This window comes from Prinia subflava, chromosome 5 (genome assembly GCF_021018805.1).
Source record: "Prinia subflava isolate CZ2003 ecotype Zambia chromosome 5, Cam_Psub_1.2, whole genome shotgun sequence".
NCBI classification, from domain to species: Eukaryota; Metazoa; Chordata; class Aves; order Passeriformes; family Cisticolidae; genus Prinia; species Prinia subflava.
Window position 1 is genome coordinate 4481490 of NC_086251.1, and position 26886 is coordinate 4508375.

Below are 26886 nucleotides of genomic sequence, written 5' to 3' on the forward strand. Positions count from 1 at the left end.
CCAGGGGCTTTGCTGCCCTTTCCCAAGTGACCACTGCAGGGAACTCCTGAAGATCCTGACCCAGGGACAGCAGCTGGGGTGTGTGGGGTGATGGGAGTGCAGTGTGGGGAAGTTCTGCAGGCTGTGAGAGGAAACAAGGTCAGACTCTTCTCCTTCCACTTTATCAGAGCCTCCTCACTGGGGTAGGACCTGGTCATGCCTTTTTTCAGTCTAGAGACATCCACAGGGTATTAAAAGCTATAAATATTGTGAGAAGTGAGAAATGAGCCATTATTTGACACTGTTCACCAGGGACAGGCTCTGTAGCAAAGCCCGGATGTTGTTTATTCAAGAAATTTTGGGATTGGAAATATCACATTGGAAACAAACAACAGACATAAATACACACTCAATTTAGTAGAAGATCCAAGTTGACAAACATGAGAACAAGATGGATTTTGGCTGAAGCTGCTGTGCAGAGTCGCTGTGCAGCTCCTCCCGAGGGTGGCCAGGTTGAGGATGGAGGTGCTCCAGGGCTGCCTTGGACTTGGATGCTGGGAACCAGAGGATGGCCTCGTTCTGCAGAACAGCAGCAGAACCCCCTAATTCCTGTGAAATTCAGTGGTCCAAGCATCTCGGGATGGGAATGTCCATGTTCCATATTCCTTTTGGTCACAGGCACAAGGTTTCAGTGGAGTTCACCATCGACCCTGCCCTGTACTCAGAACGATTGAATTCTGGAATTCAAGAATGTGACCAATTCCCCTGAAAGAAGAAGGGAATGTTGCTGTCCCTGCCCGGCTCTGCAGCCCTTCCTGGTGTCTCTCCCCATCAGCTGGGAATGCAGGGCCGGCTCTGCCAGACAGAAGGGGAAGGATGCTCCCTGTGATCCCAGCCCCTCTCCTGCCATCCAGAGGCACCAGCCCCGCAGGGATTTGGGAAATGAGCAGCACCCCGTGCTGGGTGTGTCCCCAGGCCTTAAGGTGTCACATTCTTTGCAGGCAAGAGATCCCTGAAAACACCAGGAAACTGCTGTGTGTAGCCAGAGGAGATGGAGTTCATTCCCTGGGGCTGAGGCAAGGAGGATCTTTCCCTGGGGAATAGAGCTGGGGAACAGAACTGAGCCCAGCTGCTCTGCCTGGAGCCATGTGCATCCAGGAGGGAGGAGGAAAGCCATGCTCCAATGAGCTCCCTGCACAGCATCCCTCAAAAATCACCCAAGGCACTGCCCCTGCTGCCTTCTCCTGCAGGAATCCAGCACCACAGGGAGGGGCATCCTGTGGGTATTTCTTGATCAGGTGGCTCAAGGAAAGCCTGAGCCACTCTGCCAGGGTCCTTCAGCAGAGCAGGGGAAGGGATCACCAGGCTCAGATCACTGTGTCCTTGGAGTCCTCATTGCTGTGGGCAGTTTCTTCTCCCTGCTCATCAAAGACCCTCTGGAGGGAGAGCTGGAGGGATTTCAGGGAGCAGGGGCTCCGGAATCCTCCTGCCAAGAAGTAGATGAAGGGTTTGATGCTGCTGTGGATGCAGTTGAGCAGGAAAACAACCTGGGAAGACACAACGGTGTAGCCAAGCTGCTGCAGGAGATAGCAGAGGCTTAGAAGGAGAATGAAGAGTACAAGGAGGAAGACAACGATGTCGCGTCTCTTGGGTTGCTGCTTCTTGGAGCCCCACTTGGCCTTAAAGAAGTCGATTGTGTGAAAAATGACCAAGGGTGCAGCAAAGAGGAGCAGGATGAGGGCGTACATGGATATCAGAGCTGCCTGGCAGTGTTTCTGCTCTTGTAATGGGCATGTGTATGTCACGGCAGGAATGACAGTGAAGACAGCAAAGAAGGCCCAGTACTTGACACCAAACAGCAACCACAGCTGACGCTCGGGAAGGCTGCAGCGGCACCAAAGACTGAAAATATTCACCAGATTTATGATGAGCGGCAGCCAGAACAGCCCCCAGTATAAAGAGACCACTGAGAGGTTTTGGAGGAAACTCAAGTACAGCAGGGGCATGATAGGAGAGCAGGACACGTCCTCCACCAGGAATACAAATGCAGACGGCACAGTGAAGAGCAGGAAGAGGAAGTCAAAAAAAGCCAGCTGAAAGATGTCAGAGTTATCCCCTTTCAGGCTGAGGAGGCGGAGGACAGCCCCATTCCCAGCCAGCCCACAGAGGCTGATGAGCAGTGTCACACTGTGTATGGCCACACTGGTGACATCTATGTCACAGAGATCGTCCCCTTCAGTGGCTGATGTGGGAGATGGGGACACGGTGGTCACCTCCATGGATGGACGCTGGGCAGGCAGTGGGATGTGGCCCCTGGCTGTGGTCAGAGTGGATGGGGAGTCAGTGCTTGGAGAATGCCGGGATGGAGCATGCGGCTCCTCTGCAGCTCCCTGCAGTGGGAAGGATTCAGAGGGGAGAAGTGAGATGTGAGGGGAGGAGGGCAGTGGAAATGGTGGGGTGGGAGAGGGAGGTGGCAGGGTTGGGATGTTCAGCAGGGGATGCGGAAGGGAAGGGCAGGGCAGAGGAGGGGGGAGCTGGGGAGGGCCCTGCGGTCACCAGAGAGGGTGGCAGGAGCAGAGCAGCTGCTGGAGGAGAGGGAGGTGGGGTAGGGAGGAGGGCAAACCTTGCACTGACCTGTTCCCAGTGGGGCAGCAGCAGGCCAAGGGGGTCTGTGCAGATCAGCGGCGCTTCCTGGTACCCCGTGCTCCTTTGGGATCAGTCTCCTACAGCAGCTCCTCCCAGCTCAGTAACATGGAGGTGAAAGTGCCCAGATCACCAGGAGCTCCCCACTCCCGTCCCACTGGCTCCTCTCTTGCCCTGTCTCCTGTCAGGTCTCTGCCATTCCCTGTTTCCCTTCCCTGAGGGGTCATTGTCCCTCCAGCAGCAGAGGGCTGCTGGTGCTGCTGCTGGCACTGTAATGCTGGCAGTGCTGGCAGCGCTGGTGAAGCTCCTGGCTGCTTGTCAGAAACAACTCCCATTCTGGGAAGAGCTCCAGAATCGTTGCCAAAACCTGCCCTGGGCTCATGGCAGCACCCCTGGGCCATGGACTCCCATTTCTCTCACTCCAGTGCAGGCTGCCCCAGCCCAAGGCAAGGACAGCAATCAGGTGCTTGCAGCAGCTTTTCAGAACTTAGAGCCCACCCTAATTCCTGCCAATCCCCTGGATGATGCAATGGAAGCTCTCAGAGACCAGGGTGCTGTGAACACCCTGCCAGCCCTTCACCAGAGCTCCTCCTCCTCCTCCTCAGTCCTGGGAGCAGTTGTGGATGTTTGTACCTGATCCCATCCTGTCCCTCTGCCAGCAGGGACATCTTCCACTATGCCAGGTTGCTCCAAACCCCATCCATCCTGGCCTTGGACACTTCCAGGCATGGGGCAGCCACAGCTTTGCTGGGCAACTGTTCCAGGTCCTCCCCACCCTCACAGGGAAGGATTTCTTCCCAACATCCCATCTGAACCCACCCTCTCTCAGTGGGATTCCGTACCCCTTGTCCAAGGTCCCTCTCCCCTCTCCTGGAGCCCCGTCAGCACACGGATCATGAAGTGTTTGCCCTTGAAAGGATTGCCCTGGGGAGGGGATGTGAGATTCCATAGCTGGGGACACACACGTGGTGTCAGCAGGGCAGAGAGGTGACAGTTCTGCTCCCAGGGCCACCACACGGGCCATTTCCAGCAGGAGCATCCCAGATCCCTGAGCCATGTCAGCCTGGGTAGGAATCATCTCACCTCAGCTGTCTAGGAATTCCGTGGAATTCACTGCAGGCTGCTGTGGGACTGCCAAGGGAGTGTAGAAGATAACTCAGATGAAACCTCTGACTTTCTAAGGCTTAAAGCCAAGAGAGCAGCATTGATTCACCTCTTCACAGAAGAAATGGCATTGCTGGAATCCTAAATCATCCCTCTGCTGTGTGCCTGCACTCCAGCTCCTGCACAGAATTTATTATTCCAAGAATGCTCTTAGGAACTGGGAGGTGAAGGTGAAGTACCACTGCAATTGTGGTATGCAAGTGGCAAAATCAGATTTGAACCAGAAATCAAAGTTCAGCAGCACATTTGTAGTGCAGGGTTCTAAGGATCCACCCCAGGAAAGAGAGGGGGCAAGTTCAGGCAGTTCAAATGAGAAGATTTTGGGACTGGGGTTGCTTTAAAAATGGAAGAGGAAGCTGACATGGGGACAAACTCCCTTTGCCATCGGTCTCCTTGCTGAGGCTCTCTCCTGTTGCTCCTTTCCTGGGGAAAGCCAAGAGCAGATCAGCAGCAGAGCCCTGATCCCAGCAGAGGCTGTGCAATGGTTCCCTGTTGGTGAGAGCCCTGCAGAAGAGGAGCCAGCAGGAGAACAGGGGCTGTGGCAGGAGCTGGGACAGAGCCGCTGCGGACGCTGCTGGGGCTCAGCCCAGGGGCTTTGCTGCCCTTTCCCAAGTGACCACTGCAGGGAACTCCTGAAGATCCTGACCCAGGGACAGCAGCTGGGGTGTGTGAGGTGATGGGAGTGCAGTGTGGGGAAGTTCTCCAGGCTGTGAGAGGAAACAAGGTCAGACTCTTCTCCTTCTACTTGATCTGAGCCCCCTCACTGGGTAGAACCTGGTCATGCCTTTTTTCAGTTAAGAGACACCCGCAGTGTATTAAAAGCTATAAATATTGTGGGAAGTGAGAAATGAGCCATTTTTTGACACTGTTCAGCAGGGACAGGCTCTGTAGCAAAGCCTGGATGTTATTTATTCAAGAAATGTTGGGTTTGGAGTTATCACATTGGAAACAAATAACAGATATAAATGCAAACTGAATTTAGTAGAAGTTACAAGTTGACAAACATGAGAACAAGATGGATTTTGGCTGAGGCTGCTGTGCAGAGTCGCTGTGCAGCTCCTCCCGAGGGTGGCCAGGTTGAGGATGGAGGTGCTCCAGGGCTTCCTTGGACTTGGATGCTGGGAACCACAGGATGACCCCATTCTGCAGAACAGCAGCAGAACCCCCTAATTCCTGTGAAATTCAGTGGTCCAAGCATCTCGGGATGGGAATTTCCATGTTCCATATTCCTTTTGGCCTCAGGCAGAAGATTTCAGTGGAGTTCACCATCGACCCTGCCCTGTACTCAGAACGATTGAATTCTGGAATTCAAGAATGTGACCAATTCCCCTGAAAGAAGAAGGGAATGTTGCTGTCCCTGCCCGGCTCTGCAGCCCTTCCTGGTGTCTCTCCCCATCAGCTGGGAATGCAGGGCCGGCTCTGCCAGACAGAAGGGGAAGGATGCTCCCTGTGATCCCAGCCCCTCTCCTGCCATCCAGAGGCACCAGCCCCGCAGGGATTTGGGGAATGAGCAGCACCCCGTGCTGGGTGTGTCCCCAGGCCTTAAGGTGTCACATTCTTTGCAGGCAAGAGATCCCTGAAAACAGCAGGAAACTGCTGTGTGTAGCCAGAAGAGATGGAGTTCATTCCCTGGGGCTGAGGCAAGGAGGATCTTTCCCTGGGGAATAGAGCTGGGGAACAGAACTGAGCCCAGCTGCTCTGCCTGGAGCCATGTGCATCCAGGAGGGAGGAGGAAAGCCATGCTCCAATGAGCTCCCTGCAGAGCATCCCTCAGAAATCACCCAAGGCACTGCCCCTGCTGCCTTCTCCTGCAGGAATCCAGCACCACAGGGAGGGGCATCCTGTGGGTATTTCTTGATCAGGTGGCTCAAGGAAAGCCTGAGCCACTCTGGCAGGGTCCTTCAGCAGAGCAGGGGAAGGGATCACCAGGCTCAGACCCCTGTGTCCCTAGGAGAACCTCATTGCAGCTGGAAGTGTTTTCTTCCTGCTCATCAAAGACCCTCTGGAGGGAGAGCCGGAGGGATTTCAGGGAGCAGGGGCTCCGGAAACCTCCTGCCAAGAAGTAGATGAAGGGTTTGATGCTGCTGTGGATGCAGTTGAGCAGGAAAAAAATCTGGGAAGACACAACGGTGTAGCCAAGCTGCTGCAGGAAATTGAAGAGGCTGAGAACGACAATGAAGACCACCATGAGGAAGACAACAATATTTTGCCTCTTTGTTTTTAGCTTCTTGGAGCACCACTTGGCCTCAATGAAGTCAATTGTGCTAGAAATTACCATGGGTGCAGCAAAGATGAGCAGGATGATGACGTACATGGAGATGAGAGCTGCCCTGCAGTGCTCCTGCTGGTGTGATGGGCACAGGTTTGTCACTGCAAGAATGAAAGTGAAGAGAGCAAAGAAGGCCCAGTACTGGACACTGAACACCAACCACAACAGGCGCTTGGGAAGTTTGCAGTGGCAGCAGAACTTGCAGAACTTGTCTGTATACACAATATTGCTGGTGAACATCAGCTGGATCAGCGCCCAGTAGTAGGAGACCACTGAGAGCTGGAAAAGGAAACTCTGGTACAGCAGCGGCACAATAGGAGAGCAGGACACGTCCTCCACCAGGAAGAGGAGGGCAGAGGGGATTGTGAAGAGCAGGAGGAGGAAGTCAGCAAAAGCCAGGTCAAAGGTGCCAGCAGTACGGATTTTCAGGCTGAGGAGGTAGAGCACAGCCCCATTCCCAACCAGCCCACAGAGGCTGATGAGCAGTGTCACACTGTGTATGGCCACACTGGTGACATCTGTCTCACAGATATCGTCCCCTTCCGTGGCTGAGGCGGGAGATGGGGACACGGTGGTCACCTCCATGGATGGATGCTGGGCAGGCAGTGGGATGTGGCCCCTGGCTGTGGTCAGAGTGGATGGGGAGTCAGTGCTTGGAGAATGCCGGGATGGAGCATGCGGCTCCTCTGCAGCTCCCTGCAGTGGGAAGGATTCAGAGGGGAGAAGTGAGATGTGAGGGGAGGAGGGCAGTGGAAATGGTGGGGTGGGAGAGGGAGGTGGCAGGGTTGGGATGTTCAGCAGGGGATGCGGAAGGGAAGGGCAGGGCAGAGGAGGGGGGAGCTGGGGAGGGCCCTGCGGTCACCAGAGAGGGTGGCAGGAGCAGAGCAGCTGCTGGAGGAGAGGGAGGTGGGGTAGGGAGGAGGGCAAACCTTGCACTGACCTGTTCCCAGTGGGGCAGCAGCAGGCCAAGGGGGTCTGTGCAGATCAGCGGCGCTTCCTGGTACCCCGAGCTCCTTTGGGATCAATCTCCTAAAGCGGCTCCTCCCAGCTCAGGCACATGAAGGAGAAAGTGCAGAGTTCACATGGAGTTCCCACTCCCATCCCGCGGGCTCCTCTCCGTGTCCTGTCCTGGTGCTGCTTCCCAAGGCTTGGTGCAGTCACAGGGGTGTCGGAAATTGCATCTTTGGCTGCATCAGAATTTCACATCCTCAGAGTTATTCATCTTCGGGGTTTATTTCTACAGAGAAAAGTACTTTTATCAAAAGCTCCAAATGAAATATTTTGCAAATGGCTGCTCATTTCCGCCTGATTTGAAACATGACTGCCCTGCACAATGTCCCATTCTCCGACTGCCTTCCCTCTCCTGACAGGTTTCTACCATTCCTCCTTTCTCTCCCCTCAGAGATCATGGTCCCTCCAGCAGCAGAGGGCTGCTGGTGGCGCTGGTGGCACCGGCAGTGCCGGCAGTGGTGATAAAGCAGCCGGGCGCTTCTCAGGAGTAACTCCCATTCCGGGCAGGGCTCTGGGATCATTGCCAAAACATGCCCTTGAACCAAGGAAGCACAGCTGAGCTGCTCCCTGCCCTGTCCTGTCCTGTCCCATGTCTGCACTCCATTCCCACCCCAATCTCCATTCCCACCCCATCCTATCCCATCCCACAGGTTTCCCACACAGCAGCCGCTCCCCCACTCTGAGTGTGCCCTGTCAGGCTCTGCTGTCCTCTGCGTTTGCCGGCATCCAGACCCACTGCAACCCCCTCTGACCCTCTCCTGACCCCCCCCAGACTGCTCTGACACCCCAGAACACACCCAGGGCTGCTTTTTCTCCCCTGACAGCCCCACTCCACAGGGGACCCGGGCAGTGTCTCGGCTCTTCCTGCCCAGAGTGTTCTAGGCCCCAGGAGGGAGGAGGGAAGCCCAGCTCCAATGGGCTCCTCAGGAGCACACAGGATGATAAACGTGGCTGGAGCCAGTGGAGAAACAAATGAGGAGATCTGCAGTGGTTTGGGGCAAGTTCTGCAACAAGGAGCAACAGGGCATGGCCAAAGCAAAAGTTCAAGGCAAGGTCACCTTTGATATCGCAGCACTCAGGGAATGTGACCCCCAGAGACCCCTCAGAATGATCCTCCAGGATCAGAACAGGGCTTCCAGCAGGAGCAGGACACATGGAAAAGAGTTCCAGGAAAGGAATGGTTGTGTATTAGATAAGAAACACATATGAATGATTATGTGTGGTTATAATGGATAAAACCCCTGTTGGAAAGTCTCAGCACACACACACAGATGTAGGAGAGATCCTTCTGTGTGCCCTGTGCAGGTAAAGAATTGCTGCTTCAAATGCTTCCCATTGTGACAGAAAGTTTATTTTGGCCGATTTCAATGTCAAGATAGAGATGGGATGGACAGGGCAGAGGAGGGGGGAGCTGGGGAGGGCCCTGCGGTCACCAGAGAGGGTGGCAGGAGCAGAGCAGCTGCTGGAGGAGAGGGAGGTGGGGTAGGGAGGAGGGCAAACCTTGCACTGACCTGTTCCCAGTGGGGCAGCAGCAGGCCAAGGGGTCTGTGCAGATCAGCGGCGCTTCCTGGTACCCCGTGCTCCTTTGGGATCAATCTCCTAAAGCGGCTCCTCCCAGCTCAGGCACATGTAGGAGAAAGTGCCCAGACCACCAGGAGCTCCCCACTCCCGTCCCGCTGGCTCCTCTCGTGCCCCGTCCTGCTGTTGTTCGTTGGTGGGATCATGGTGGAGCAGGAAATGGTGTCTTTGGGTACATCACAGTCTCACTTCGCTAGGTTTGATGGGGTTTTTTGCGTGGGTTTTTTTTTTTTTTTGCTACAAAGGAAGTGAGTTTTGTCAAAACTCCACTTGAAGAATAGAATGGCTCCTCTTTTTCTTCTGATTAGAAATATTTCTTTCTGGCATTTCTCATTTTGGTTTCATGAGGGGTCATGGTCCCTCGAGCAGCAGAGGGCTGCTGGTGCTGCTGGTGGCCCTGGAATTCTGGCAGTGCTGGTGAAGCCTCTTGGTGCTTGTCACAAACACCTCCCTTTCCGGGAAGAGCTCCGGGATCCCTGCCAAAACCTGCCCTGGGCCCAAGGAAGCACAACTGAGCCAACAATTCCCATTTTTTCATTCTGATGCAGGCTCCCCCAGCCCAAGGGAAGGACAGCAATCAGGTGCTCTGTGCTGATTTGGCACAGCCTGGTTTTTGGTAGCGGTGCAGGGCCACAGGAAGAGGCTTCTGTGAGAAGCTGCTGGAAGCTTCCACCACGTCTGCCAGAGCCCATCTGTGCTGGCTCTGAAGATGGACACGCTGCTGGCACCACTGGAGAGGTTGGTAACGCCTCGGTGAGGACACATTTAAGCAGAAAATCAAAGCAGCCTGCACTGCCCCCACGGGGTCGTCTGGCCCGTGGGGAAAACACGGTGAGCGATTTCCCAGCCTGGAATCCGGGCGAGATCAACCCCTGGGCACTGCGGAATTCTGGAAGAATCTTTGAGCTTGGACAATTTGTTGGCAGTGGCACCCATGGGCAGCAGCTTTTCCTGGAGTCAGAGAAGAGAGGGAGGGTGAGGACGTGTGAGGGGACACAACGTGGTGGCACCAAGGAGAATGGAAACAAGGGGGAAGAAGTGCTCCAAACGTCCCAGCTGGGATTCCTCTGCAGGCTGCAGTGAGGACTGTGATGAAACAAACTGTCCTGCAGCAGTCCATGAAGTGCAGAGGGGATGCACAAATCCACTCGCAGCCTGTGGGAGCAGTGCTCAAGCTGGAGTGGGTGCCTGCCAGAGAAAGCTGTGATCCAGTGGGAGACATGAGTGCAGAGAGAGGGCTCCCTCTCCTGGACACAGAAAGAGAGCCCTGCTTCCAAACGAGAGCAGCCTGTCCTTGGAGGACTGCACCCCGTGGAAGAGTGACCCACGCTGAAACAGCTTTGAGAAGAAGGTTTGCCCTGGGGAGGGACTCAGGCTGCAGCAGTTCTGGCAGGAGTGCTGCTCCTGAGCTTAGAGCCCCACTGGAGAAGCTCATGGAGAACTGAATCCCGTGGGAGAGACCCCATGACAGAGCAGGAAAAAACTCCTCTCCCTGAGCAAAGAGAAGATCTGGAGTGCCAAAGTGACCAAAACCCCCATGCCCTGTCTCCCTGCACTGTCGGTGGGAAGGAGGGGGGGGAGAAAAGGTGTTTTAAAGTTTCATTTTACTTCTCATTATCATCCTCTGACTCTGTTAATAATAAATCTACTTATTAGCGTTAAATTTTAACGAAGTTTTACACTTAGGGTGTTTTTTCTCCCAATCATCATCTCAGCTCAGGGCCCCTTTGTTAATTCTTGGTTCTGTCTCCTCTGCCCAGCTGAGAGCAAGAGAAGGTGAGCACAGGGCTTTTTTGGGTGCCTGGCATTTGGCCAGTGTCTAACCACGACATTGTTGTGGTGTGGATTTTTGCTTTGAGTCTTCAGGCTAGCTTTCTATTTCATTTGTGTGTTATGATTTAAATTATACATGCTGTTATGTGTCAATTCTCTGTATCCCTGCCTCTGTTTCTAGAACCTTCCTTGCCAATCTTCCCTCACTCGATATATCATTTGCTGTTTCATATCATTACACTGCTTCTGCTATTCCCATTGGATCTAGTTCTGTATTCCCTGCCCTAGACTCCTCCCTGCGTGCATTCTCAATGGTTGTTTGCTTTGTATCGCCCTGTCTATAAAACCCACGGCGGGACACGTGCTCCCTGTCTTTGGGGTCCAGCTTTTAGTTGTTATGCTTTAGTTATACCTGTAATAAATCTCCTTAGTTTACCCCAAGACCCGTCTCGCCTCTGATACATCTCTGCGCCCCAAAAGCAACGGCCGAGACCACCGAAGTCCAGAGCGGGCAGGAAAAGTCTCCCCGGGGGGAAATGTGTCGCACCCAATGCTGCCTTGTGCGTCCTGGGAAATGCACACTGCAACACGACATGCCTGCAAAATCAGCATTAGAGCCCACATTACTTCCTGCCAATACCCCTGATGGTGGAATGAAAGCAATTGGAGACCAGATTTTGGGGTTCTGTGGTCCCCTTTGCAGCCCTTCACCAGAGCTCATCCTCCTCATCCTCCTCAGTCTTGGGAGTATTTGTGGTTGTTTTTGCCTGATCTCACCCCTTTGCAAGCAGGGACAGATTACCAACCTGGCCACTAGACCAGGTTCCTTGCAACCCCATCCATCCTGGCCTGGAACAATTCCAGGGATGGGGTGGCCAGAGCATCTCTGGGAACCTGTGTCAGGGCCTCTCCAGCCTCACAGGGAACGGTTTCTTCCCAATATTCCACCTAACCCTGTTCTGTGGCAGTGGAAGCCATTCCCCCTTGTCCTGTCACTTCAGTTCTTTGTCCAAAGTGCCTCTCCAGCTCTTGGAGCCTCTTCCAGCTCTGGAAGGGGCTCTAAGGTCTCCCCAAAGCCTTCCCCTCTCCAGGCTGGACACCCCCAGCTCAGTGCCCTCAGCAAAGCCACAGGGAGGTGGGTAATGCCCCATGGAGCCCCTGGTGACAGACACAGATGTCACCCTGCTCCTGGAAGGGGGTGCCTGTGCTGAGCACCATGGACTCCCCTTCCCTTGCAGCTGCACCATCCGAGCCTGCTGAGGGAGAGGCCAAAGCCAGGGCAGAGGGAGAATTTCTGGAGGCACAAAATCACCAGCAAGGATATCAGTAAAACCAGGATTAATCTGAAGCAACAGCACAGCAAAGTGTGTGTGTGTGTTTGTGTGTGTGAGAAAAGAACAGTGAGGGTAAGGATAAAAGGAAAATGGCCTGAAAGCTTTCCTGCACTCACACTTCACAGTACTTCAGTTAGACCTTAAATTGAGCAATTCAATAGAGGAAGAACCCTCAACAGCATTTAACCTCATTTATGCCCTATAGTTCCTTCCAGGCCTGAGGTACTCAGATGTCTCAGGTCCTTCAACACCTGAGGGAGCAGCATTTCTCCCACATGTGCCACAGCAGATGCACACGTGTGTGCACACAGAGACAGAGGCAGTGCAGGGTCCCTGTGAGAAATTCCCCTTGGAGGCAGGGAAATGCTCACTCTGGATCTGTTTGCATCTCCTCAGTGGGCCAAGGGCTGAGCCTCGAGCAGTGGGGATGGGTTTAGGATCTGTGGGTGTTTGGGCATCCCTGAGGGCAGGGAACAGGAGAGATCCAGCCGGGAGAGGCCCCGCTCCGAGGGAGGTTCTGGTCAGCGCTGCTGGGCCCAGCAGAGCCCCAAGGGTCTCCTTTGGCACCGCTGGTCACAGCCCCAGGCCACGGCCCTCAGCCACAGCAATGTTTCACCCTGGCCACGCTTCGGGCAGCACCTCGCTTTGGGAGGGTGAGAACAGGGATTCAGGGAATTAAACCAATCTCCAAGGCTGTTCATACACCCCAGAGGAGGCTGGACAGCAGCAGCTCCTGGAGCAGAGGGTGTTTGTGACCAGCGCCAGGGGCTGCTCCTCAGCGCTGAGGCCTGCGGAGCCTTCCTGAGATCCCAGCACGGCCTGGAAAGGGAGAGGGGATGCACCAGCACAGGGACGGTGACACTTTGGATATTTATTCTTCAGGGGACTTAAGGAATCCCTCAGCCACTGTCCCAGGGGCCCTCAGGAGTGCAGCAGGAGGAATCAGCAGGCTCAGAGCACAGTGTCCAAGGCAGGGTCACTGCTGTGGGCAGCGCTTTCTTGTGGCTCCTCAAAGACCCTCTGGAGGGAGACCCGGAAGGATTTCAGGGAGCAGGGCCTCCAGCACCTCCCTGCCAAGAAGTAGATGAAGGGTTTGATGCTGCTGAGGATGCAGCTGAGCAGGAAAAGAACTTGAGAAGACACAAAGGTGTAGCCAAGCTGCAGCAGGAAATTGCAGAGGCTGAGAAGGAGAATGAAGAGCACAATGAGGGAGATAACCGTGTCTTGCCTCTTGGTTTTCTGCTGATTGGAGCCCCTCTTGGCCTTAATGAAGTTGATTGTGTGAAAACTGAGTATGGGTGCAGCAAAGAGGAGCAGGATGAGGGTGTGCATGGAGATGAGAGCTGCCCTGCAGTGCCCCTGCTGGTGTGATTGGCACAGGTATGGCATTACATAAATGACAATGAAGAGAGCAAGAAATATGCAGTAGTGGACAGTGTCCATCAAGCACAAGAGGCACTCAGGAAGGCTGCAGCAGCAGCAGAGCATCCAGGGTTTGTACATGTTTCGATTATGGCTGATTAACATCAGCCAGAACAGTGCCCAGTAGCAGAAGGACCATGGCAGCTGGAGAAGGAAACTCAAGTACAGCAGGGGCAGGATAAAAGAGCAGGACAGGTCCTCCACAAGGAAGAGGAGGGCAGAGGGGACTGTGAAGAGCAGGAAGAGGAAGTCAAGAAGAGCCAGGAAAAAGATGCCAATGTTACGCCATTTCAGGCTGAGGAGGGAGAGCACAGCCCCATTCCCAACCAGCCCACAGAGGCTGATGAGCAGTGTCACACTGTGTATGGCCACACTGGTGACATCTATGTCACAGAGATCGTCCCCTTCAGTGGCTGAGGCGGGAGATGGGGACACGGTGGTCACCTCCATGGATGGACGCTGGGCAGGCAGTGGGATGTGGCCCCTGGCTGTGGTCAGAGTGGATGGGCAGTCAGTGCTTGGAGAATGCCGGGATGGAGCATGCGGCTCCTCTGCAGCTCCCTGCAGTGGGAAGGATTCAGAGGGGAGAAGTGAGATGTGAGGGGAGGAGGGCAGTGGAAATGGTGGGGTGGGAGAGGGAGGTGGCAGGGTTGGGATGTTCAGCAGGGGATGCGGAAGGGAAGGGCAGGGCAGAGGAGGGGGGAGCTGGGGAGGGCCCTGCGGTCACCAGAGAGGGTGGCAGGAGCAGAGCAGCTGCTGGAGGAGAGGGAGGTGGGGTAGGGAGGAGGGCAAACCTTGCACTGACCTGTTCCCAGTGGGGCAGCAGCAGGCCAAGGGGTCTGTGCAGATCAGCGGCGCTTCCTGGTACCCCGTGCTCCTTTGGGATCAATCTCCTAAAGCGGCTCCTCCCAGGTCAGGCACATGAAGGAGAAAGTGCCCAGATGTCTTGGGTTGGAAAATACAACCAAAAAAATGTATTCTATTTTCATGTGTTGAAACCTGTTGGGAGATATTGTTCTCCTCTCCTCCTGCACCCATCCTCCTCCAAGGGACAGCGCCTGAGAATGAACCATTCAAGGCCTCTCACATGAGTGATTGCATTCCTTCATCCTATTGTGCGAAGCTCCACTCAGTGGGAGCAGCCAAAGCCTTTCCACCAGGATAAAACCAGCCGTCCCAAACACTACTGCAGCCGGTTTTCCACTGACTCCTTGGAAGAAGACCGAACTCATCTCGCCAGCACTGGACCCCTTTTTGTTTTCTACAAGATCATCTCCACAGAACAACATCTGTAACTCTGGGAAGATTTATTTGGACTTCCAACACCCAAGCAGCAGGGTGTCAAGTTGTATCTCTGACTGTCAGGGTTTTCTAAGACTTTTGTTTGTTTGCTTGTTTGTTTTTTGTACTACTGCATTTGTGGTTTCTTTAATAGTCCTAGTAAACAACTGTTATTGCTATTCCCACATTTTTTGCCTGAAAGCTCCTAATTGCAAAATTGTAATAATTTGGAAAGAAGGGGTTTTTACATTCTCCATTCCAAGGGAAACTCAGTTCTGTCAGTTTTTCCCTGTCTTCCCAAACCAAGACACCAGATCCCCAGGAGCTCCCCACTCCCGTCCCCCTGGCTCCCCTCTCTGTGCCCTGTCCTGGTGCTGCTTCCCAAGGCTCGGTGCAGTCACAGGGGAGTTGGAAATTGCATCTTTGGCAACATAAGAATTTCACTTTCTCAGAGTTATTTGTCTTCAGGGATTTTTTTTCTACAGAGAAAGTGACTTTTGTCAAAAGCTCCAAACGAAATATTTTGCAAATGGCTGCTCATTTCCTCCTAATTAGAAACATGCCTTCCCTGCAGAATGTCCCATTCTCTGACTGCCTTCCCTCTCCTGACAGGTTTCTACCATTCCTCCTTTCTCTCCCCTCAGAGATCATGGTCCCCCCAGCAGCAGAGGGCTGCTGGTGGCGCTGGTGGCACCGGCAGTGCCGGCAGTGGTGATAAAGCAGCCGGGTGCTTCTCAGGAGTAACTCCCATTCCGGGCAGGGCTCTGGGATCATTGCCAAAAGCTGCTCTCACCCTAAGGAAGCACAGCTGAGATGCTCCCTGCACTGTCCTGTCCTGTTCTGTCGTGTCCTGCCCTGTCCTGTCCTGTCCTGTCCCATCTCTGCCCTCCATTCCCACCCCACTCTCCATTCCCACCCCATCCTATCCCATCCCACAGGTTTCCCCACAGCAGCCGCTCCCCCACTCTGAGTGTGCCCTGTCAGGCTCTGCTGTCCTCTGCGTTTGCCGGCATCCAGACCCACTGCAACCCCCTCGGACCCTCTCCTGAACCTTCCAGACTGCTCTGACACCCCAGAACCCACCCAGGGCTGCTTTTTCTCCCCTGACAGCCCCACTCCACACGGGACCCGGGCAGTGTCTCTGCTCCTCCTGGCCAGAGTGTTCTAGGACCCAGGGTGGAGGAGGGAAGCCCAGCTCCAATGGGCTCCTCAGGAGCACACAGGATGATAAACGTGGCTGGAGCCAGTGGAGAAACAAATAAGGAGATCTGCAGTGGTTTGGGGCAAGTTCTGCAACAAGGAGCAACAGGGCATGACCAAAGCAAAAGTTCAAGGCAAGGTCACCTTTGATATTGCAGCACTCAGGGAATGTGACCCCCAGAGACCCCTCAGAATGATCCTCCAGGATCAGAAGAGGGCTTCCAGCAGGAGCAGAACACATGGAAAAGAGTTCCAGGAAAGGAATGTTTGTGTATTAGATAAGAAACACATATGAATGATTATGTGTGGTTATAATGGATAAAACCCCTGTTGGAAAGTCTCAGCACACAGATCTGGGAGAGATCCTTCAGTGTGCCCTGTGCAGGTAAAGAATTGCTGCTTCTGATGCTTGAAATTATGACAGAAAGTTTATTTCTGCCGATTTCAATGTCAAGATAGAGAGGAAATCGAAAGGGCAGAGGAGGGGGGAGCTGGGGAGGGCCCTGCGGTCACCAGAGAGGGTGGCAGGAGCAGAGCAGCTGCTGGAGGAGAGGGAGGTGGGGTAGGGAGAAGGGCAAACCTTGCACTGACCTGTTCCCAGTGGGGCAGCAGCAGGCAAAGGGGTCTGTGCAGATCAGCGGCGCTTCCTGGTACCCCGTGCTCCTTTGGGATCAATCTCCTACAGCGGCTCCTGCCAGGTCAGGCACATGAAGGAGAAAGTGCCCAGATCACCAGGAGCTCCCCACTCCCGTCCCGCTGGCTCCTCTCGTGCCCCGTCCTGCTGTTGTTTGTTGGTGGGATCATGGTGGAGCAGGAAATGGTGTCTTTGGGTACATCACAGTCTCACTTCGCTAAGTTTGATGGGGGTTTCTGCGTGGTTTTTTTTTTTTTTTCCTACAAAGGAAGTGAGTTTTGTCAAAACTCCACTTGAAGAATAGAATGGCTCCTCTTTTCCTCCTCATTAGAAATACTTCTTTCTGCCATCTCTCATTTTTGTTTCATGAGGGGTCATGGTCCCTCGAGCAGCAGAGGGCTGCTGGTGCTGCTGGTGGCACTGGAATTCTGGCAGTGCTGCTGAAGCCTCTTGGTGCTTGTCAGAAACACCTCCCTTTCTGGGAAGAGCTCCGGGATCACTGCCAAAGCCTGCCCTGGGCCCAAGGAAGCACAACTGAGCCAACAATTCCCATTTTTTCATTCTGATGCAGGCTCCCCCAGCCCAAGGGAAGGACAGCAATCAGGTGCCCTGTGCTGATTTGGCACAGCCTGGTTTTTGGTAGCGGTGCAGGGCCACAGGAAGAGGCTTCTGTGAGAAGCTGCTGGAAGCTTCCACCACGTCTGCCAGAGCCAATCTGTGCTGGCTCTGAAGATGGACACGCTGCTGGCACCACTGGAGAGGTTGGAAACGCCTCGGTGAGGACACATTTAAGCAGAAAATCAAAGCAGCCTGCGCTGCCTCCACGGGGTCGTCTGGCCGGTGAGGAAAACACGGCGAGCGATTTCCCAGCCTGGAACCCGGGCGAGATCAACCCCTGGGCACTGCGGAATTCTGGAAGAATCTTTGAACTGGGACAATTTGTTGGCAGTGGAACCCATGGGCAGCAGATTTTCCTGGAATCAGAGAAGAGAGGGAGGGTGAGGACATGTGAGGGGACACAACATGGTGGCACCAAGGTCAGTGGAAACAAGGGGGAAGAAGTGCTCCAAACGTCACAGCTGGGACTCCTCTGCAGGCTGCAGTGAGGACTGTGGTGAAACAAACTGTCCTGCAGCAGTCCATGAAGTGCAGAGGGGATGCACAAATCCACTCGCAGCCTGTGGGAGAAGTGCTCAAGCTGAAGTGGGAGCCTGCCAGAGAAAGCTGTGATCCCGTGGGAGACCTGAGTGCAGGGAGAGGGCTCCTGCTCGTGGAGAGAGAAAGAGAGCCCTGCTTCCAAACGAGAGCAGCCTGTCCTTGGAGGACTGCACCCCGTGGAAGAGTGACCCACGCTGTAACAACTTTGAGAAGAAGGTTTGCCCTTGGGAGGGACTCAGGTTGCAGCAGTTCTGGCAGGAGTGCTGCTCCTGAGATCAGAGCCCCACTGGAGAAGCTCATGGAGAACTGAATCCCGTGGGAGAGACCCCATGACAGAGCAGGAAAAAACTCCTCTCCCTGAGCAAACAGAAGAAGATCTGGACTGCCAAAGTGACCAAAACCCCCATGCCCTGTCTCCCTGCACTGTCGGTGGGAAGGAGGGAGAGAGAGAAAAGGTGTTTTATAGTTTCATTTTACTTCTCATTATCATCCTCTGACTCTGTTAATAATAAATCTACTTATTAGGGGTAAATTTTAACCAAGTTTTACACTTAGGGTGTTTTCTCTCCCAGTCCTCATCTCAACTCATGAGCCCTTTGTTATTTCTTGTTTCCCTCTCCTTTGCTCAGCTGAGAGCAAGAGAAGGTGAGCACAGGGCTTTTTTGGGTGCCTGGTTTTTGGTCAGTGTCCAACCAGGACATGCTTGCATAATCAGCATTAGAGCCCACATTCCTTCCTGCCAATACCCCTGATGGTGCAATGAAAGCAATTGGAGACCAGATTTTGGGGTTCTGTGGTCCTCTTTGCAGCCCTTCACCAGAGCTCATCCTCCTCAGTCTTGGGAATACTTGTGTTTGTTTCTGCCTGATCTCACCCCTTTGCAAGCAGGGACAGATTACCAACCTGTCCACTAGACCAGGTTCCTTCAAACCCCATCCAACCTGGCCTGGAACACTTCCAGGGATGGGGCAGCCACAGCTTCGCTGGGCAACCTGTGCCAGGGCCTCCCCACCCTCACAGGGAAGGATTTCTTCCCAACATCCCATCTGAACCCACCCTCTCTCAGTGGGAAGCCATTCCCCTTGTCCAAGGTCCCTCTCCCCCTCTCCTGGAGCCCCGTCAGTGCACGGATCATGAAGTGTTTGCCCTTGGAAGGATTGCCCTGGGGAGGGGATGTGAGATTCCATAGCTGGGGACACCAACGTGGTGTCAGCAGGGCAGAGAGGTGACAGTTCTGCTCCCAGGGACACCACACGTGCCACTTTCCAGCAGGAGCATCCCAGATGCCTGAGCCATGTCAGCCTGGGTAGGAATCATCTCACCTCAGCTGTCTAGGAATTGCTTGGAATTCACTGCAGCTGCTGTGGGACTGCCAAGGGAGTGTAGAAGATGCCTGAGATGAAACCTCTGACTTTCTAAGGCTTAAAGCCAAGAGAGCAGCACTGATTCACCTCTTCACAGAAGAAATGGCATTGCTGGAATCCTAAATCATCCCTCTGCTGTGTGCCTGTGCTCCAGCTCACACACAGAATTTATTATTCCTTGGATCCTCTTGGAAACTGGGCGGTGAATGTGAAATACCACTGCAATTGTGGTATGCAAGTGGTAAAATTAGATTTCAACCAGAAATCAAAGTTCAGCAGCACATTTGTAGTGCAGGGTCCTAAGGATCCACCCCAGGGAAGAGAGGGGGCAAGTTCAGGCAGTTCAAATGAGAAGATTTTGGGATTGGGGTCACTTTAAAAATGGAAGAGGAAGCTGACATGGGGACAAACTCCCTTTGCCATCGGTCTCCTTGCTGAGGCTCTCTCCTGTTGCTCCTTTCCTGGGGAAAGCCAAGAGCAGATCAGCAGCAGAGCCCTGATCCCAGCAGAGGCTGTGCAATGGTTCCCTGTTGGTGAGAGCCCTGCAGAAGAGGAGCCAGCAGGAGAACAGGGGCTGTGGCAGGAGCTGGGACAGAGCCGCTGCGGACGCTGCTGGGGCTCAGCCCAGGGGCTTTGCTGCCCTTTCCCAAGTGACCACTGCAGGGAACTCCTGAAGATCCTGACCCAGGGACAGCAGCTGGGGTGTGTGGGGTGATGGGAGTGCAGTGTGGGGAAGTTCTCCAGGCTGTGAGAGGAAACAAGGTCAGACTCTTCTCCTTCCACTTGATCAGAGCCCCCTCACTGGGTAGAACCTGGTCATGCCTTTTTTCAGTCCAGAGACACCCACAGTGTATTAAAAGCTATAAATATTGTGAGAAGTGAGAAATGAGCCATTTTTTGACATTGTTCACCAGGGACAGGCTCTGTAGCAAAGCCTGGATGTTGTTTATTCAAGAAATGTTGGGTTTGGAGTTACTAGAAGTGAAACAAACAAGAGACATAAAAATGCAAAATCAATTCAGGAGTGGTTACAAATCGACACAGATGAGTTCAGGATGGATTTTGGCTGAAGCTGCTGTGCAGAGTCGCTGTGCAGCTCCTCCCGAGGGTGGCCAGGTTGAGGATGGAGGTGCTCCAGGGCTTCCTTGGACTTGGATGCTGTGAACCAGTGGATGGCCCCATTCTGCAGAACAGCAGCAGAACCCCCTAATTCCTGTGAAATTCAGTGGTCCAAGCATCTGGGGATGGGAATTTCCATATTCCATATTCCTTTTGGTCTCAGGCACAAGGGTTCAGAGGAGTTCACCATCGACCCTGCCCTTTACTCAGAAGGATTGAATTCTGGAATTCAAGAATGTGACAAATGCCCCCTGAAAGAAGAAGGGAATGTTGCTGTCCCTGCCCAGCTCTGCAGCCCTTCCTGGTGTCTCTCCCCATCAGCTGGGAATGCAGGGCCGGCTCTGTTGCCCGGAACGCAAAAATCAACGACACGGAGGCAGAGGTCTTCAGTGAAAGCTGCTCCCCACCGAAAAAAGGCGCCAGCCTCTTTATTTCTTTTCCTTTTATAATATTGTGGGTCTGGAAGCACATTGGCTCCTGGGCTTACTACCCCTTCACCCCACTGGCCAGACCAGCTGTCAACCAACATTGTTTTCAGGCTGGAAATATGTAAGCAAAGGACAGTGAACAAAAACAAGAAAGGTTGTTTATGTTCCAAAGCGTGAGAAAGTGAAAAACTGACCCTTAATATTACAACAGTAGCTGAAGGACTGACTCCATCTTATAAGCAAGTAGAAGGTTTTAAAAAATCTCAGAAAAACCAGGGCAACACGGCTCTGCCAGACAGAAGGGGAAGGATGCTCCCTGTGATCCCAGCCCCTCTCCTGCCATCCAGAGGCACCAGCCCTGCAGGGATTTGGGAAATGAGCAGCACCCCGTGCTGGGTGTGTCCCCAGGCCTTAAGGTGTCACATCCTTTGCAGGCAAGAGATCCCTGAAAACACCAGGAAACTGCTGTGTGTAGCCAGAGGAGATGGAGTTCATTCCCTGGGGCTGAGGCAAGGAGGATCTTTCCCTGGGGAATAGAGCTGGGGAACAGAACTGAGCCCAGCTGCTCTGCCTGGAGCCATGTGCATCCAGCAGGGAGGAGGAAAGCCATGCTCCAATGAGCTCCCTGCAGAGCATCCCTCAAAAATCACCCAAGGCACTGCCCCTGCTGCCTTCTCCTGCAGGAAAACAGCACCACAGGGAGGGGCATCCTGTGGGTATTTCTTGATCAGGTGGCTCAAGGAAAGCCTGAGCCACTCTGCCAGGGTCCTTCAGCAGAGCAGGGGAAGGGATCACCTGGCTCAGATCACTGTGTCCATGCAGCCATTACTGCTGTGGGCATCTTTTTCTTCCTGCTCATCCAAGACCCTCTGGAGGGAGAGCCGGAGGGATTTCAGGGAGCACGGCCTCTGGAAACCTCCTGCCAAGAAGTAGATGAAGGGTTTGATGCTGCTGTGGATGCAGTTGAGCAGGGAAAAGCCCTGGGAAGACACAACGATGTAGCCAAGCTCCTGCAGGAAATTGCAGAGGATGAGAAGGACAATGAAGAGAACAATGAGGAAGACAACGATGTCGTGTCTCTTGAATTTCAGCTTCTTGGAGCCCCACTTGGCCTTAATGAAGTCGATTGTGCGGGAAATGAGCATGGGTACAGCCAAGAGGAGCAGGATGAGGGTGTACACAGAGATGAGAGCTGCCCTGCAGTGCTCCTGCTGGTGTGATGGGCACAGGTTTGTCACTGCAGAAATGAAAGTGAAGAGAGCAAAGAAGGCCCAGAATTCAACACTGTCCACCAACCACCACAGGCGCAGAGGCAGGTTGCAGCGGCAGCAGAGTTTGAAAATATTCAGCACAGTGCCGATGTCTGTCAGCCGGTACAGCACCCAGTAATAGGAGAGCACTGACAGCTGGAAAAGGAAACTCAAGTACAGCAGGGACATGATAGGAGAGCAGGACACGTCCTCCACCAGGAAGAGGAGGGCAGAGGGGACTGTGAAGAGCAGGAAGAGGAATTCAGCAAAAGCCAGGTCAAAGATGCCCTTGTTACGGTCATTCAGGCTGAGGAGGCAGAGCACAGCCCCATTCCCAACCAGCCCACAGAGGCTGATGAGCAGTGTCACACTGTGTATGGCCACGCTGGTGACATCTATGTCACAGAGATTGTCCCCTTCAGTGGCTGAGGCGGGAGATGGGGACACGGTGGTCACCTCCATGGATGGACGCTGGGCAGGCAGTGGGATGTGGCCCCTGGCTGTGGTCAGAGTGGATGGGGAGTCAGTGCTTGGAGAATGCCGGGATGGAGCATGCGGCTCCTCTGCAGCTCCCTGCAGTGGGAAGGATTCAGAGGGGAGAAGTGAGATGTGAGGGGAGGAGGGCAGTGGAAATGGTGGGGTGGGAGAGGGAGGTGGGAGGGTTGGGATGTTCAGCAGGGGATGTGGAAGGGAAGGGCAGGGCAGAGGAGGGGGGAGCTGGGGAGGGCCCTGCGGTCACCAGAGAGGGTGGCAGGAGCAGAGCAGCTGCTGGAGGAGAGGGAGGTGGGGTAGGGAGGAGGGCAAACCTTGCACTGACCTGTTCCCAGTGGGGCAGCAGCAGGCAAAGGGGGTCTGTGCAGATCAGCGGCGCTTCCTGGTACCCCGTGCTCCTTTGGGATCAATCTCCTAAAGCGGCTCCTCCCAGGTCAGTCAGAGGAAGGAGAAAGTGCCCAGATCACCAGGAGCTCCCCACTCCGGTCCTGCTGGCTCCTCTCTGTGCCCTGTCTCCTGTCAGGTCTCTGCCATTCCCTGTTTCCCTTCCCTGAGGGGTCATTGTCCCTCCAGCGGCAGAGGGCTGCCGGTGCTCCTGCTGGCCCTGCAATGCTGGCAGTGCCGGCAGCGCTGGTGAAGCTCCTGGCTGCCTGTCAGAAACAACTCCCATTCTGGGAAGAGCTCCAGAATCGTTGCCCAAACCTGCCCGGGGCTCATGGCAGCACCCCTGGGCCATGGACTCCCATTTCTATCATTCCAGTGCAGGCTGCCCCAGCCCAAGGCAAGGACAGCAATCAGGTGCTTGCAGCAGCTTGTCAGCACTCAGAGCCCACCCTAATTCCTGCCAATCCCCTGGATGATGCAATGGAAGCTGTCAGAGACCAGGGTGCTGTGAACCCCCTGCCAGCCCTTCAGCAGAGCTCCTCCTCCTCCTCCTCAGTCCTTGGAGCACTTGTGGATGTTTGTACCTGATCCCATCCTGTCCCTTTGCCAGCAGGGACACCTTCCACTATGCCAGGTTGCTCCAAACCCCATCCAACCTGGCCTTGGACACTTCCAGAGATGGGGCAGCCACAGCTTTGCTGGGCAACTGTTCCAGGTCCTCCCCACATTCACAGGGAAGGATTTCTTCCCAACATCCCATCTGAACCCACCTTCTCTCAGTGGAATTCCATTCCTCTAGTCCAAAGTTCCTCTCCCCTTCTCCTGGAGCCCCGTCAGCGCACGGATCATGAAGTGTTTGCCCTTGAAAGGATTGCCCTGGGGAGGGGATGTGAGATTCCATAGCTGGGGACACAAACGTGGTGTCAGCAGGGAAGAGAGGTGACAGTTCTGCTCCCAGGGCCACCACACGTGCCACTTTCCAGCAGGAGCATCCCAGATCCCTGAGCCATGTCGTTTTAAAAATGGAAGAGGAGGCTGACATGGAGACAAACTCCCTTTGCCATCGGTCTCCTTGCTGAGGCTCTCTCCTGTTGCTCCTTTCCTGGGGAAAGCCAAGAGCAGATCAGCAGCAGAGCCCTGATCCCAGCAGAGGCTGTGCAATGGTTCCCTGTTGGTGAGAGCCCTGCAGAAGAGGAGCCAGCAGGAGAACAGGGGCTGTGGCAGGAGCTGGGACAGAGCCGCTGCGGACGCTGCTGGGGCTCAGCCCAGGGGCTTTGCTGCCCTTTCCCAAGTGACCACTGCAGGGAACTCCTGGAGATCCTGACCCAGGGACAGCAGCTGGGGTGTGTGGGGTGATGGGAGTGCAGTGTGGGGAAGTTCTCCAGGCTGGAGAGGAAACAAGGTCAGACTCTTCTCCTTCTACTTGATCAGAGCCCCTCATTGGGTAGAACCTGGTCATGCCTTTTTTCAGTTAATAGACATCCACAGGGTATTAAAAGCTATAAATATTGTGAGAAGTAAGAAATGAGCCATTTTTTGACACTGTTCACCAGGGACAGGCTCTGTAGCAAAGCCTGGATTTTGTTTATTCAAGAAATGTTGGGTTTGGAGTAATCACATTTGAAAGAAACAACAGATATAAATTGAAACTCAATTTAGTAGAAGTTACAAACATGAGAACAAGATGGGTTTTGGCTGAAGCTGCTGTGCAGAGTGGCTGTGCAGCTCCTCCCGAGGGTGGCCAGGTTGAGGATGGAGGTGCTCCAGGGCTTCCTTGGACTTTGATGCTGGGAACCACAGGATGGCCCCATTCTGCAGAACAGCAGCAGAAGCCCCTCATTCCTGTGAAATTCAGTGGTCCAAGCATCTGGGGATGGGAATTTCCATATTCCATATTCCTTTTGGTCACAGGCACAAGGGTTCAGAGGAGTTCACCATCGACCCTGCCCTTTACTCAGAACCATTGAATTCTGGAATTCAAGAATGTGACAAATGCCCCCTGAAAGAAGAAGGGAATGTTGCTGTGCCTGCCCAGCTCTGCAGCCCTTCCTGGTGTCTCTCCCCATCAGCTGGGAATGCAGGGCCGGCTCTGCCAGACACAAGGGGAAGGATGCTCCCTGTGATCCCAGCACCTCTCCTGCCATCCAGAGGCACCAGCCCTGCAGGGATTTGGGAAATGAGCAGCACCCCGTGCTGGGTGTGTCCCCAGGCCTTAAGGTGTCACATTCTTTGCAGGCAAGAGACCCCTGAAAACACCAGGAAACTGCTGTGTGTAGGCAGAGGAGATGGAGTTCATTCCCTGGGGTTGAGGCAAGGAGGATCTTTCCCTGGGGAATAGAGCTGGATGTTGTTATGGTTTTCCGATGGCACAGAAATAACAACCTAACTCTTGATATGATGGTGAAAAAAGAGTAAACTTTATTCTTCTAAATTCTTCGTTTAAAGAGTAGTTTGGTACCAAGAACGTGATTGGTTATTCAGAGTCTTCAGCGTTTTGTAAACATTTCTCACTTCCCAAGGCTTGTTTTTGATTTCCTCCTTAATATTTCCCAGGCCACTTTCTCAGGCCTGTGTGAAGGTGGTTGTTGCTATGGTTTTCGGACGGCACAGAAATAACAACATGACTCTCCATGATGGTAAAGATGAGAGCAAACTTTATTCTTCTAAATTCTACTTTTATAGAGTAGTTCGGTACAAAGAACATGATTGGTTATTCAGCATCTACACCCTTTAGTAAACATTCCTTTCCAGTAAACACGTTGGAAAAACACCACCTGCGGATGGTTTCTCACTTCCCAAGGTTTGTTTGAATTCCTCCTTTAGATTTCTCAGGCTAACATGAGAAAGTTGTTCGCCTGCCTTTCACACAGACACTGGAAGAGCCTGAAGCCTAAATTCAGACCAATGTCAGGCCCACACTCCACTCAGTGGGAACAGCCAAAGCCTTCCCACCAGAGTAAAACCAGCAGTCCCAAACACTACTGCAGCACCTTTTCCACTGACTCCTTGGACGAAGAGTGAACTCATCTCGCCAGCACTGGACCCCTTTTTGTTTTCCACAAGATCATCTCCACAGAACAACATCTGTAACTCTGGGAAGATTTATTTGGACTTCCAACACCCAAGCAGCAGGGTGTCAAGTTGTATCTCTGACTGTCAGGGTTTTCTAAGACTTTTGTTTGTTTGCTTGTTTGTTTTTTGTACTACTGCATTTGTGGTTTTTTTAATAGTCCTAGTAAACAACTGTTATTGCTATTCCCACATTTTTTGCCTGAAAGCTCCTAATTGCAAAATTGTAATAGTTTGGAAGGAAAGTTTGGAGTTTCCCTCCATTCCAAGGGAAACTCAGTTCTGTCAGTTTTTCCCTGTCTTCCCAAACCAAGACACCAGATCCCCAGGAGCTCCTCACTCCCGTCCCACTGCCTCCCCTCTCTGTGCCCTGTCCTGGTGCTGCTTCCCAAGGCTCGGTGCAGTCACAGGGGAGTTGGAAATTGCATCTTTGGCTACATCAGAATTTCACTTTCCCAGAGTTATTTGTCTTCAGGGTTTTTTTTTCTACAGAGTGTTGCCATGAATTTTTCTGGTTTGCTGAGCGTTCATATTAAAGGAGAAATGTGCAGTTTCTCACGCTGGTGAATTGTAAACACAGGACCATGTTTTGTAAATATTGGCAATGTTATGAATACTTTCTCCAAGAGAAGGGGAGGTTGAATGACAGCCTCCTGGACCAATGTGACAGGAGAGGTGGCGATACCCTTCTCCAATCCATGGTCACCTTGCCACAGATATATAATGGAAAAATAAACTAAGGGCAGGGTTCTGCCCTGCTGCTGTTGATGCACCCAGATCTGTGTCCCCAGTCTGTTTTCCTGGTTGGGCCTCCACGGTGATAACTGGTGCCCAACGTGGTCAAGTTGCAAGCTAGTGAGGAAAGAAAAAGAAGAAAAAAAAATCTGCCTTCTACAGCTGCAAAAAGAAGAAACCCACGATGTTCTCAGAGGAACGATTGATGATGGAACTGCTCCACTCCTTTTTGTTGTCCTGTGACGCTGACTTGACCAGGAAACACGTGAGAGAACTGTTTAGCTGGGGAAAGAAACTTGGAATTTTTTATAGTGCTGAAAAAGCACTCTCAATCGACCCATGGAAAACCCTGGGGGAAAAACTTTTTTTATCCGTTCTGAACGGAAATATGAGAGCTAGCGCTCTCTTAGGGACCTGGGGAAAAGTCTTCCCACTTCTAAAAGAGGCTGGGGAGGACTTTGAAGTTGATTCTGGGCTTTCGACAGGAAGCAGGACTGGCTCCCCTGCGAGCTCCGTCGCTTCTGACGAGGATTGCTCTGATGCAGGGTTAGAGCCGATGCAGGAGACCCCCACCCCCATGTCGGGGGTTGGGCGCGCCC

The 26886-nt window shown here is 53.4% G+C and overlaps 3 protein-coding genes across 3 annotated transcripts; all 3 read right to left on the bottom strand.

The window, feature by feature from the left end:
* Window positions 1-283: 283 nt before the first annotated feature.
* Window positions 284-2337, bottom strand: LOC134550543 (mas-related G-protein coupled receptor member H-like). Its single transcript, XM_063397282.1, has one exon. The coding sequence runs from the start codon at window positions 2256-2258 to the stop codon at window positions 1347-1349; it is 912 nt and encodes a 303-aa protein (XP_063253352.1). The 5' UTR covers window positions 2259-2337; the 3' UTR covers window positions 284-1346.
* Window positions 2338-4664: 2327 nt separating this feature from the next.
* Window positions 4665-6731, bottom strand: LOC134550798 (mas-related G-protein coupled receptor member H-like). Its single transcript, XM_063397640.1, has one exon. The coding sequence runs from the start codon at window positions 6638-6640 to the stop codon at window positions 5654-5656; it is 987 nt and encodes a 328-aa protein (XP_063253710.1). The 5' UTR covers window positions 6641-6731; the 3' UTR covers window positions 4665-5653.
* A 13006-nt stretch (window positions 6732-19737) lies between these two features.
* Window positions 19738-22128, bottom strand: LOC134550544 (mas-related G-protein coupled receptor member B4-like). The gene has a single exon (XM_063397283.1). It carries the CDS (start codon window positions 22067-22069, stop codon window positions 21158-21160), a length of 912 nt encoding a protein of 303 aa, XP_063253353.1. The 5' UTR covers window positions 22070-22128; the 3' UTR covers window positions 19738-21157.
* Window positions 22129-26886: the final 4758 nt, after the last annotated feature.

Bases quoted from the DNA above. Each gene is read 5' to 3' on its own strand.
- LOC134550543 (XM_063397282.1), bottom strand. From the start codon at position 2,258: ATGGAGGTGACCACCGTGTCCCCATCTCCCACATCAGCCACTGAAGGG.
- LOC134550798 (XM_063397640.1), bottom strand. From the start codon at position 6,640: ATGGAGGTGACCACCGTGTCCCCATCTCCCGCCTCAGCCACGGAAGGG.
- LOC134550544 (XM_063397283.1), bottom strand. From the start codon at position 22,069: ATGGAGGTGACCACCGTGTCCCCATCTCCCGCCTCAGCCACTGAAGGG.